Genomic DNA, 13,383 nt, shown 5'->3' with positions numbered 1-13,383 from the left:
CAGCTGACATTTAGCAAGCGCCTATCATATATCACGTATTTTGCTACAAGGATGGAAAACCACAACAACCCCTTCCTACCCTCTTTCCTTCCACCTAGCACTTGGTTTAAATATGCTAGTGTTACTTGTACCCTCCCTTGCATAAGCATTGCTGGTGTTCATTCTCTGTCTTTGACGGCCAGCTCTAGGAAGATGGGTGTTATCTTTCTTGTTTTTCCCATTCTACACTCAGAAGGCACTTGATAATTACTTGTTGGATTGAAACCCAAGAGTGTTTCTCTGAATTACTTGATTCCCATTCTTATGGAATAAAAGGCACTCTTTGAAAAACAATTAATGGCAGTACTCACTGGAATTCGATTTCGGGATCTGAAAGTTGCAACTCTCTTGAGATCTTCATCTGTGGCACGAAATGGAACTACCAAGAGAGCAGGGTAAGTGTCACACAGATCATAGCACTTATTAATAAAAGTGATTCTCCAGTGGTGATTGGGTAAGCCCTGCAGGAAAAAAGGAAGGAAGTCCTAGTCAGTACTGCATGACTTCATCTCTGAATTGACCTCAGGTCTCCTTCTTTCTAGCAGAATTTGCCCATGCCTCTTTGACCAGTGTAGTGACGGTCTACTGATTTATAATAAGGGAGCCAAATCGATAATGCAGACAACGTAAGAACACAAAACAAAACATTGGTGGTTTCCGTAATTCCAAACTGTCACTGAGAAATAAAGATTCTCTTGAATTTGAGAACTTCCTTTATTTCATGTCGAACTATTCTTTACTATTAGTACAATAAAGATAAACCCAACTTCATTCCCCACCCATGGACCCCCCCCAACCCTAGAGAAAATTTATCATATGACCTTACTCTATGTCTAATTGAGGATAGAAAAGAGATCAGGCAACTCCCTCTTCCTACTTAAAACAGAGTAAATGCTTCAGTCTGCTCCCAAGTAGAAAGAGGCTAGGTGTATGAAGAAAGTCAAAGAGGGGAAGTAAAGGAAACTCCCTCTTGGGGAGGTTCATTTCACCACCTCCTAAGCGTTTTTTCAATCAGGTTGTTCGGGATTGATGATTGCCCTATAGGTTGTGTGAGAAATACAGTCATTTGCAGTCTAAGCAGACTGCTAATGGGACAGAGAGACATGGAAAACACCCCACCCTAGCGTCTACCCATGAAATTTTATCTAGTGTAGACAAGAGCCAGAGGTGGTGGAATATTCTCTCCCCATATTGACAAATACACAGATACACACACAAAAGTAAACTATGTGGGTACTTGCTTTGGGGACAGACATTGTACCTTTTCTTTAGGTCTGGCCCTATAGACCACAGACCAAACAGATGAGTCTGATGCTGAGTCCAATTAGAGAGTTTTAAGTCCCATCAGAAAGTTATAAGAAAAAAAGATGGAATGTAATGGCAGTCTAGAACAAAATAACTTCCACAGTTAAAAACACGAACTGTTTTGTTGCAAGCTAGAAGCTTTGCCCTAAAAAATTATGTCTTAATGTTGTCAGTAACACTCTAAAAATAAGGTACAAATATTTTAATACATGATGCTATGGAGATCTCCAAAACATGTGAAATGTTTTGATAGTCATTCTTAGGCTTCAATAACTGACCCAGAACAAAAGTCATTAAAATGGGAGATATACGCAGACTTTGAAAACAACAGTCTAAAGCTGATTTCTAGAAGCAATTGCACATCTACCTCACACATGTGTTCCAGAGATAAATTCCCACACCATCACTCCACAGCATCAAATCTGCTTACGAACGCACACACCACTGATGAAAACTAAACAGAAGTCAACCCAGGTCCTCAGTAGTGAAGGTGGTGGCTAGAAGGTTCTTTTTAAGTCTAGGGTTCTGTGATTTCACATTCACTGCCTTTTAATATAATGCAACTGGGCTTGATTTGATTCTCAAAGGTCATTCAACAAAATTTCCCAATTATTTTAAGTTTTTAGAATGATAATTATGAAAAAATTCTGTTACAAAACTCCTAGCTGTCCTATAGATTTTGTTATACCACAGGCCAAGCTGTGGCTCAGGTTACATAACATGCACAGGATCTTTTTCACAAACATGGTAGAAGAGACCTTTGTCCCTGAACAGCCAACATTATTTCAAGCATCTTGCCTTTACTACAGCAAATAAACATGCGTGTAGGTGATGTTTACATAAGAGAGCAGTAAGGACAATTCTAATATACATTAATAAAGCTTTCTGGGAAAAGACATTATTATAGGAAAGCAGTTAGAATTCATTGGAATCTGCAAATAGAATGCATATAATTGAAATGTAACTGCCAGCAACAATTAGGTTCTCAAATATGCAAATATATAGCAACATCAACTCCTAAATAGGAAGCTACAGAGGTCTGACTTTTCTAGACTCCAAGTATTTCCTTCATATCATGAACAATGTATAACTAAAGTTCTTCATGTAGGGGAAAGAAATAGAACTTAGCCAGCCAGCCTTCAATGTAGCTTGAATATGGCTATGGAATACACAGGTGGAATAAGCTATATTATATCACTGCTACTGAACACATATTTATTTAGCAAGGATGCTATTGACCCTCCAAGAGCATGACCAGTGACATACTGTCACCATGTATGTTTCAGATTCACCACATGCCACAGTACCTATTGGCTTACCTGCCTTCTGTATTCTTCAACTGGATTATAAACCATCCATCCATCCACGTTAAACTTTTCTTCATTTAAAAATGCAAATATTGGCTAGAAAAAGAAACAAAAAGAATTTAAAGTTCAGTGTGAGGAAACAAATAGTCTACTAATACTACATCCTTTAATTTTTCACCAGATTTGCCTACCATAAAATCACAACCAAACCTGAGACTTTCAACACAGAAACAAAAGTGAAAAAAAAATTTGGACTAGACTTATGCTACCTTTTATCTTCATACTTTTGAGACCTCAATTTTCTATGACTACAAACATCTCTTTTAATTATTTTTTAAATGATATTCCACAAAAATCATATTTCCAGACCAAAAAATGTCAATCAATTTTAAACAGTATTAGCAATTGATCAGGTAAAAGCTACTAACAAAAGTAAAAGGAAATTCAGGAATAATTATTAACAGTGCAAATGGTTCAAAAGGAAACAATATCATGTTTATCTATTTTTTAAAAGATATGACATTAGGAAAATTCTTAACTAACTGTTCTCTGTGAATTTTGAATCAAAGCCCTGATATCAGTCTGTGAAATCACAGGCCTCAGATCTTTCATCTCTTTTCTATTTACGCTCACTCTCACGGAGGCCATATTGATGAGTTTCATGGCTTCACACACCATGCACGCCCTAGTGACTACTAAATACCTATCGTTCTCCAGCCCCAACTCTCTTCCCCAGATTTAGCTATCCAAGTACCCACTCCACAACCCCAGTCTGCCTAAGAGGCATCTGGAGGACTTTGGGCTAACACATTCAAAGCCAAACCCTTGATTCCTCCTATCCAGTCCTGCTCTTCCCACAGCCTCCCCATTTCAGCAGATGATAGCCCCATCCTTCTAGCTGACTGAGCTAAAAACCTTGGCATTAGCTTCATTACCTCATTGTTACCAACCTAGTTTCACCCCCCACCATTATCTACTTCGGATATTATAATAACCTCCTAAATAATCCCTTGCTTTCATCTTTGCCTCTAAAGTCAGAGTAATAGTTGGCTTTCAATTTCACTTGGAGTTAAAGTTTAAGTCCTTCCAATGGCCCATGTGGCTGTCCACCATTTGGCCACATCCCGTGCCATGTCTCTGTTTTCCCCCTTGCTCATTCCACTCTAGCCACAGTGGCCTCCAGTGCTGCTCCCCAAAAGCACCAAGCACATACCAACCTCTGCACCTTTGCACCTGCTGTTCCAGCTGTCTGAAATCCTTTACCCTTGCGGGTTCCACCCACTACTTCTTTCACACCTCTGCTCAAATGTAACCTTAATCAATGAGACTTTCTCTGACACCCTGTAGAAAACATGCTGCCTCTACAACTGCACCCCCTACTCTCTTTCCCATGTTATTTCCCTATATCACTTATGACCATTTGACACATATATTTAGTTGTTTATTTCTTTACTGTTGGACCTCTACCATTCCTTCCCCTAGAACGTAGGCTCCATGAGGATAGACACTTGTTGTGTTCACATCCTGTGTCCCCAATGACTGGAACAATGTCTGGCCCATAGTAGGCAGAATACGTATCTGTTGACTGAATGAAATGTGAAGCTTTATACAGCCCCTGCACAACTACTTTCTCTGGGGGCGCTGGGTCTGGGCACTTTTCCTCTAGGTATCTTCCTTCTCACCCATTTTCCTCTGTTGTTAGCCTACAACTTTGAATGCCAGTATACCCTCCCCTACATTCCAGAGAATTTCTGGGAGAGCATCACTTAGCGGCAACAGTTTTCTCCATTTAAATGGCAAGAGGTTTGGGGTAGAAAGTAATCAAGAACATGCTTTCTGCACTGTCTTTTTTGTTTGTTATTTTTTAATATTACCTTTTTGTGTAACTTTTTCTAATTTATTTATTTATTTATATTGTATTTTTTTCCATTACCATTTATCCACCCTATACCCTCTTCTACCTCAATCCCCCACCCTGACAATAACCATACTGTTGTCCCTGTCCGTGAGTTTTTTCTTTTTCTCTTTTTTGTTTCATCCCTCCACCCACCAAGCCTTCTACCCCAGAGCTGTCAGCCTGTTCTCTATGATGGACTGTCTTCTTGAACTTTCCAAAGCATGTGGCACCCTCAGCAGGTCTCAACTCTGGCAGTGCCAGGCCTAAGCGCTGCATATTGTGTGACAGCATGTTGACCACACATTAGTAATGGCACTGAACTAGCTCAGCAATCCTTTGAGGCTTCAGCTTGACATTGCATCCATGGCAATGCTTAATTATTCAGTACCACGGGGGAAAACAAGTGATTTCTGTTAAATGAAGTTTAACTCAGAGATAGAGGGACTTTTTGGTGAAAACAGCACTAAAATGTAGGGTGAACTTCTTTACCCATAAACAGAATGCACTGAACATATCTTAGGCATTCTCTTTTTAATGTATTTTATTGGTTATGCTACTACAGTTGTCCTATTTCCCCTGCTTATCCCCTCCACCCTGCATTTCCCCTCCCACCCACATCACCCCCTCTTAGTTCATGTTCAAGGGTCGTACATGTAAGTTCTTTGGCTTCTACATTTCCTATACTATTCTTAACCTCCCCCTGTCTATTTTCTACCTACCATTTATGCTACTTATTCTCTGTACCTTTTCCCTACTGCCCCCCTACCCTTTCCCCTTTAATAACCCTCCAGGTGATCTCCATTTCTGTGAATCTGTTCCTCTTCTAGTTGTTTGCTTAGGTCATTTTTGTTTCTTCAGGTTTGGTTGTTGATAGCTGGGAATTTGTTGTCATTTTACTCTTCATACTTGATCTTCTTTTTCTTAGATAAGTCCTTTTAACATTTCATATAATAAGGGCTGGATGATGATGAACTCCTTGAACTTGACATTATCTAGGAAGGACTTTATCTGCCCTTCTTTCTAAATGAGAGCTTTGCAGGATAGAGTACTCTTGGATGTAGGTCCTTGCCTTTCATGACTTCAAATACTTCTTTCCAGTCCCTTCTTGCCTGTAAGGTTTCTTTTGAGGAATCAGCTGATAGTCTTATGGGAACTCCTTAGTAGGTAACTGTCTCCTTTTCTCTTGATGCCTTTAATATTCTCTCTTTATCTTTAATCTTGGCTAATGTAATTATGATGTGCCTTGGTGTGTGCTTCCTTGGGTCCACTTCTTTGGGACTGAGCTTCCTGGACTTTCTGAAAGTCTATTTCCTTTGCCAGATTGGGGAAGTTCTTCTTCATTATGTTTTCAAATAATTTTTCAATTTTCTGCTCTTCCTCTTCTACTTCTGGCACCCCTATGACTCACATGTTGGAACGTTTAAGGTTCTCCTGGAGGTACCTAAGCATGTCCTCATTATTATTATTATTTTTTTTTTGAATTCTTGTTTCTTCATTCTGTTCTGGTTGAATGTTTCTTTCTTCCTTCTGGTTGAAACCGTTGGTTTGAGTCCCAGTTTCCTTCCCGTTACTGTTGGTTCCCAGTACATTTTCCTTTATTTTACTTTTCATAGCCTTCATTTTGTCCTCTAATTTGTGACCATATTCAACCAATTGTGTGAGCTTCCTGATTACCAGTGTTTTGAACTGTGCATCTGATAGATTGGCTATCTCTTCGTTGCTTAGTTGTATTTTTTCTGGAGCTTTGATCTGTTCTTTCATCTGAGCGATTTTTTTTTGTCTCAGTGCACCTGTTACGTAGAAGGGGCAGAGCCTTAGGTGTTCACGAGGGTGAGGGAACCCATATTGCTGCCTTGTGATGCTGTATGTGGGGAAGGGGTCAGAGAGGGAACAATGCCACCTGCTCCATTCTCTGATGGCTTTCCGTCACTGCTGCCACTACCCACAAGCAAATTGGGTCCTTCTGGTGCTGATTCCCAGGTGGGTGGGTCTGTGTAAGTTCTAGGACATTGTGTTTCTCTCCAATGAACTCTCCTATGAGGCTGGGAGTTTCTCCTGCTACCTCAACCCTCACAGGATTTTTCAGATGGAGATTTTGAGGCTTTATTTCCCCACACTGGAGCCCTGGGCTATGTGGTCCGTCTTGCTCCCCACTTGGTCCTCCCAGTTTATCTGCATTCAAATGTGGCACTGCCCAGTCTACCAGCACTACCTCACCTGGTCAGCGAGCCACTGCTTTGCCGCCAGTCCTCTCCGCCCGGTTGCCCATCTCCACCCCTCCTACCACTCTGGGTGAATGTTTCTTCTTTATCTCCTTGGTTGTCAGACTTCCATACAGTTCAATTTTCTGTCAGTTCTGGTTGTTTTTTGTTTTTAAATTTGTTGTTGTCCTTCTTTTGGTTGTGCGAGGAGGCACACTGTGTCTACCTATGTCTCCATCTTGGCCGGAAGACCATATTTTCTTTAATATGTTTGATTTAAGAGAACTCTGAATACAAGTAATATTCTTAAAATTGTCATTAATATGGAAATGATACAATGTCCTTATGGTAGCAACATATCAGGTGGCCTTTCTCATGAAATCATTCTAGAATGACGCTTCCTATTCTGAGTGACGTACAGATATATAAGATGAAATAAGGAACTGGCATCCTTTACCCCTGAAAAGTCTATGAGAACTCTATGATGAAAACAGCTCCTGAACTAATTTTGATGCTAAGATCCAGACTTGGACCTCAAATGTCTCAGGAAAATTCCAGGTATTTCTTGTCATGAAATGAAGCTTATGATGGAAAAGACCAGGTGCTTAAACCAATACTTAACCATCAAAATAAATTAGCTTACAAATACAATAAAACATTTTTTTCAAAAAAGCATTACTTGTTAGTGTTCACATTGTATTTTTCTTTAAAAACTAAGTTGTCCATCAGGGTGGGGGTGGAGGTGGAAGAGGGTATAAGGTGGATAGTTGGTAATGGAGAAAAATAAATAAAAAACTATAAATAAATAAATAATAAAATTGCAAATTTTTTGAAAAAACAAATAACTAAGTTGTCCATGAACTACATGGATTTACTGAAGCAATCTAAAAGAACCACAATTTTTAAACACTGAATATACTAGAACTTACTTCCCAGATATTTTATTTTTTACTTTTTTTCCTTTAAAGATTCAGATAAGAGAACAAAGCAAGAACTACAAAGCATATGCTCTCAAATAGAATAACATAAATGAATTATTTAAAAAGAAATAAAAACTACCACGCATTAAAGCAACATTAACAAATACCATTCATCTATACCTCATTAAAAAATACAACATTCCCTACAAGTGGTAACTTGGTACAAGCCTAATTAAAGTTCCTGTCTGAAAACTGTGAAAACCTAAAACAATGGACTACATGTCTTGAGGTTTTTAACTGTCTTTTTCCCTCTCTTACACATAAGACATTTTTAAGGCTTTGAGTCTTTAGTGCTTTATTAGTGGATTGGTACTTTCCAGTTATCCCTAACTATAACCTTGGGTGGGTTTGGTCCCTCTCTTTGGGCAATCAAAGTCCCATGGACAGAACTGGTTTTATAGAACTTCCCTTTATGAGAACAAAACAGGGAGTCGGGTCTGCCAACCTGGTAATAATCCACTCCACGAACCTGTCCAGGACCAATTTCATTTCATGGCCTATTGACAACTCAAGAATGGTTCAGTCCCAGCTTAAGGGAAGCCTCAGAGCAGAGAAGTGGTTTACTGCATGTTAGCTTCCAGTTGGTGCTTCAGGAAGAGCTCCATGGCTTTACTCTAGGGCACATGTGGCAAACACAAGGCCCACGGGACGAATCCGGCCCGGCACCTTGTTTACACCTGGCAGCAGCATTGAGCTCCTTGCCCCTAGTTAAGGAGTAGTTACATTTATACAGTCCAAAATTACATTCAGCCCTTTGAAAATGAACTTGACACCCCTGCTGTAGGGGGTGATTACCCTGATCCTGAAGGGCCACGTGGAATATACCAGAAAACTTAGGAGGCTAGCCTAAGGGTTCTGTGTGGTCAAGTGATTATGGGAGGCTGCTTAACTTTTTAAAAAAAAGTTATTTGAGATAATTACAGATTTACAAGAAATTGAAAAGAAATGTACAGGGGAGTCCCAAGCACCCTTTACTCAACCTCCCCAATGTGAACATCTTACATAACTAGAGCACAATATCTAAATCAGGAAACTGACATCAGAAAATGTACACTCTCAAGTGCGTATCCCTAGCTTCAAGGGAGTGGATCTTCCTTAATTGGCTCTATATTAATATTTGGGCATTTTACCAATTCAGATTCCTTCTAGTCAAGAGATACCATGCATGGATACTTTTTAAAAAAGCAATCATATACATTTTTTCCAGTATTAAAAATAGCACAATGTAACATTTTTCAAATGTTAAAGAACAAAGCTGAGATGAAAATCCCCAATTTCACACTAGGGCTAAAAACAGCTTTGACAAAGAGAACATAACATTATTTTAATTTAGCTACATTTATCACTGTTGTGTCTTGTGGGGGGAAAATCTGAAATGACAACAGATTTTATCTTCCACTTAATTAACCATTATTTAAAATAAAGAAGCACCAACTCACTTAAAACACGTGTAGAGTGGATTACTTTTATTGAGAAGAATCTATAAATGGTAAGCGATTCATGAGTTTCCTTCTTTGAGGAGGGACAGCTCTCTGTCACCAAATTAGGATTCTTAGAGCTCATGAAGTCCCCTCCCAGACAGCCCCTTCCATCTAAGTAAGACATGTGATGTGGTGTCTCAGAATTGGATGTTTGATAGTCATATTTATAAAAACTAAATATCATCAGAAAGGGATACAGTTACAGAAGAAAACCATTTTCATAGTACTCAGGGTAATAAACTGATAGGTTATGTAGATTTAAAGTACTTTCAAATGAAGTTGCCACCATGCAGTGGCACAGTCATCAATGGACATGATTTTTAGGAAGAGCTGACTCTTTTACAGCAAATAAACTACAACTCCGAATACCTAGCCTTAAAAATCTAGGGGATCACTCACTAACTACTTGTTTCCTGATAGAATTTTGCAATCTTTGAACAGGAATTTAAGTGACCATTTCTTTCTAATTTGATTTCTGAAATTGAAGACATTTGTCTTTTTAAAAAGCTTCAATCTACCATGTACGAGTGCGGCAAGGTAAAATTACCTCATTTTCATCTTGCTGAGAAACAAGACTCCTTTCAGATAAGAAAAAAAAAAGTCTTCATTAAAATTGGAGGGAAAAGCCTAAAATTTTTAGGAAGAATCATAGGACATATTAAAGCTCAGCAAAGATTATAATTCCAAGCAACATCCTCATGCTAGATAGTGATTTCAGCCTATTTCACATGACTTGACTCAGTAAGTAAATTCGCATAACTGCATCAAAAGTAATTGTATCCCCAAAATGAACAAAGTCTCATAGGTCAAAAGCAGCTAGCATATAAATTACCATTTATACTATGTTTGCGTAAATAACTCTCCTTGTCCTAGGGTAGATAAAATGCTTCCCAGACAAGGTAAAGCTAAAAGAATTCATCATCACCAAGCCATTATTCCATGAAATGTTAAAGAGAACTATAGAAGAAAAAGAGGATCAAAACTATGAAGATAAAAATGGCAATGAATCCACAACTATCAACAATTGAATCTTAAAAACAAACTAAGCAAACAAGCAGAACAGAAACAGAATCATAGATATGGAGATCATTTGGAGGGTTATCAATTGGGAGGGGGAAGGGTGAGAAAAGGGGAAAATGTACAGGGATTAAGAAGCACAAATTGGTAGGTACAGAATAGACAGGGGGATGTTAAGAACAGTATAGGAAATGAAGAAGCCAAAGAATTTATGTGCATGACCCATGGACATGAACTAAGTGGGTGAGGGAATAGGGGTACCAGGTAGAGGGGGGCAAAGAGGGAAAGTTGGGACAACTGTAACAGCATAATCAATGAAATATATTAAAGAAATAATTCTTGCCCTATTTCTACCACTTTCCCTGGGGGAAAACTATGTTAATTTTCGTGGGTCACCACTACCTTTATATATAAATGTACATATTTATTTATTCAAGAAAGGGCCACAAAAGTACATTTGAAATGTCATTTGAAACCATTTTGGAAAAAGAGCATTCCTTACTACCTATCAAAATCATAATCATTTGAGACTGACATTTCTCAGGGTTCACGCACTGTACCTCTCTCTTCTCACCGGAATTTTCTCTCCAGGTACAATAATTTTAGCCCCATCTATAAAAATGCTAATGATCACATTCAGGCCTACGAAAAAAACCTCTCTCCATGTCAGAACTCTACATTTTTGTAGCCACATGCCTCCTATATATCTATATTTATACCTAGTTGTTCCCTAGATATTTGTGACAGCATATCCAAAATGGAATACCACTTCTTCCTCACTCCTCTCCCATATTCCCCATCTCAAGCACTGGTGCCCCCATCAACTTGGTTACTCAAGCTGGATTCTACCCTCTCTATCATCCCATCCCCCTCATAACTATTTTGAATCAACAAATTCTACTGATCTTACCTCCTAGATCTTTCTCAAGTCTATATTATCTCCTGTCCTGCTTCATTACCCCATTTCAAACCCTGGTCATCACATACTTAGGTGACTAACCACCATCTTCAGAAATGTTCTCCTCCCCCTTCAATCCACTCTGCATGCTGCAACCCAAGTAATCTTTTTGAAATAGAAATCAAATCATATTACTTTCCTGCTTAAAACCCTGTAATGGCTCCCCTCACCTTCAGATAAAACTAAAAACTTCTTGGTGGGGCATGTTAGGTTCTGGAAGCTTCAGCCCAGGCTTCCCCTCCACCATCTCTTTCTGCTACATCTACGTGCACACCAATGCCAGACACTAACCTGTATGCAGGTCCAGCCTGTGTCTGGCCTCTTTGCATTTGCACACACAGTTTCTGAAAGTTGCCATGTCCATTTCTGCCTGGCCAAAGCTCCTACTCATCTCTCAGGATTTGCCTCCTTTAGGAAGCTGTCCTCACTTTCTGTTGCCCTGACGTCTTGCACGTATGCATCTGTATCATATGCATCTGTCTGCCCATGTCACCCAGGAAAACTGTGCTTCTTGGGGAGTGGGAGTGAGCATTAGCTTCCTGGGCCTAGCCAAATATGTAGAGAAATTCAGAGTGTGACAAAGGTGGTATTTCAAATCAGTAATCAGTCAACAGACGGTGACACAACAACAGGGTACAAAAGAGTTGGATTCATACCTTACACAGTAACCCCCCCAAAATTCCAAGTTGATCAAATATTTAAATTTTAAAATAAGAAATGAAAGTATCAGACAAATGTGAGGTAATATTTTGATAACTCTAAGTGGGGAAGAACTTCTTAACTTGGAGGTAAAACACAGAAGCTATAAAAGTGTGCAGGCAAGAGTGAACCTAGCAAGTCTAAGATTGCTCTCCTTGAAAAGGCTGCTTGCATGGTTGATCCTTGGCTGGCATCTGAAAACCTGGGGTTTGGGAGAGTTTTCACCATTCCCTAACTGCTAAGTGTGGTTTGCAGTGCCTGAACTATATTTTATGCTGAACCCCTGCTTTCCTTCTGGGAGTCCGGAATTTTGGTGGGCACTAGGCAGAAGGTGCCTATGTGACCAGCCCCCAATAAAAACACTGGGTACTAAATATTGTCACAACTCGTTGCTGGGGGAATTAAGTGCATCCTGCAAGAATCCACTGGGAGAGGACTCTGGAAGCTCATGCCTGGTTCCCCTCAGACTTCACCCCACGTGACTTTTCCTTTGCTACAATAAATCACACTTTTGAGTACAACTATATGCTGACTCCTGTGAGTTCCCCTAGTGAAAAATCAAACCTGGGGTGGTCTTAGGGATATCCATCACACACACAAAAATAAATTCTTCAAAAAATATGTTTTACAGTTCTTCATAGCAAGAGCCACCACAAGAAAAGTCAAAAGGTATATGGGAAAATACTTGCAACATAAAATAAGTCAGTATGGCTACTACATAAAGAGTTTCTACAATTAACAAGAAAAAGACCAAATTCCCAAAAGAAAGATGGGCAGAAGATACAGAGAATGTAGAAATAGAAATACAAATAGCTCAAACCAAAAGATACTCAATTTCTTTCAAATAAGACAAATACAAAAGAAGATTATGAATCTACATTTTCACCTAGTAGATTAGCAAAGATCAAAAAACTAGAAAGCATCCTGGGTTCATGCGGCAGGTAGATAATGCCCCCCTCAAAGATGTCCACATTCTAATCCCTGGGACCTGAGTTGTGTTACCATAAATGGCAAAGAGGAATTAAGGTTGCAGATGGCATTAAGATGGCTAATCAGCTGATTTTAAGAGAGGAAGATTACCCTGGATTTCCCTGGTGAGCCTAATGTAGTAATAAAATTCCTTAGAAGTGGAAGGAGGAGGCAGAAGAGTCAGAATCAGAGGAATAGGTGTGATGATGGGAGCAAAGTCAGAGTGATTCAAAGGACTTGACCCACCGTAGCTAGCTCTGAACATGAAGGAAGAGGCCATGAGTCATGCATGGAACAGATTCTCCCACAGAGCCTCCAGAAGGAATGCAGTCCTGAGGACACCTTCACTTTAGCCCAAGGAAACCCATTTTGGACTTCTGACTTCCAGAACTATAAGTTGATAGACCTGTGTTTTTATAAGCCACTGAGTTTATGGTAATTTGTTACAGCAACTATAGGAAATTAATACAGTTGGAGAGAATGCCTGGAAACAGGCACTGTGCCACACCGCAGGCAGGAGTGAAAGCCAG

General features: G+C 39.4%; 1 protein-coding gene across 8 annotated transcripts in view; it reads right to left on the bottom strand.

The window, feature by feature from the left end:
• MTM1 (myotubularin 1) overlaps nucleotides 1-13,383 on the bottom strand; it is a 145,857-nt gene that overhangs the window by 45,849 nt on the left and 86,625 nt on the right. For all 8 annotated transcript variants that reach the window (XM_045188181.3, XM_024551090.4, XM_024551092.4 and 5 more), the window contains 2 exons: nucleotides 2,664-2,747; nucleotides 351-500 (listed from right to left, as the gene is read on the bottom strand). In XM_045188181.3, coding sequence (XP_045044116.1) covers nucleotides 351-500; nucleotides 2,664-2,747 — 234 coding nt within the window. The remainder of the gene's footprint in view (nucleotides 1-350; nucleotides 501-2,663; nucleotides 2,748-13,383) is intronic.

This window comes from Desmodus rotundus, chromosome X (assembly GCF_022682495.2).
Source record: "Desmodus rotundus isolate HL8 chromosome X, HLdesRot8A.1, whole genome shotgun sequence".
NCBI classification, from domain to species: domain Eukaryota; kingdom Metazoa; phylum Chordata; class Mammalia; order Chiroptera; family Phyllostomidae; genus Desmodus; species Desmodus rotundus.
The sequence above is the reverse complement of the archived record's forward strand: the minus strand, read 5'-3'. Positions and strand labels throughout refer to the sequence as shown.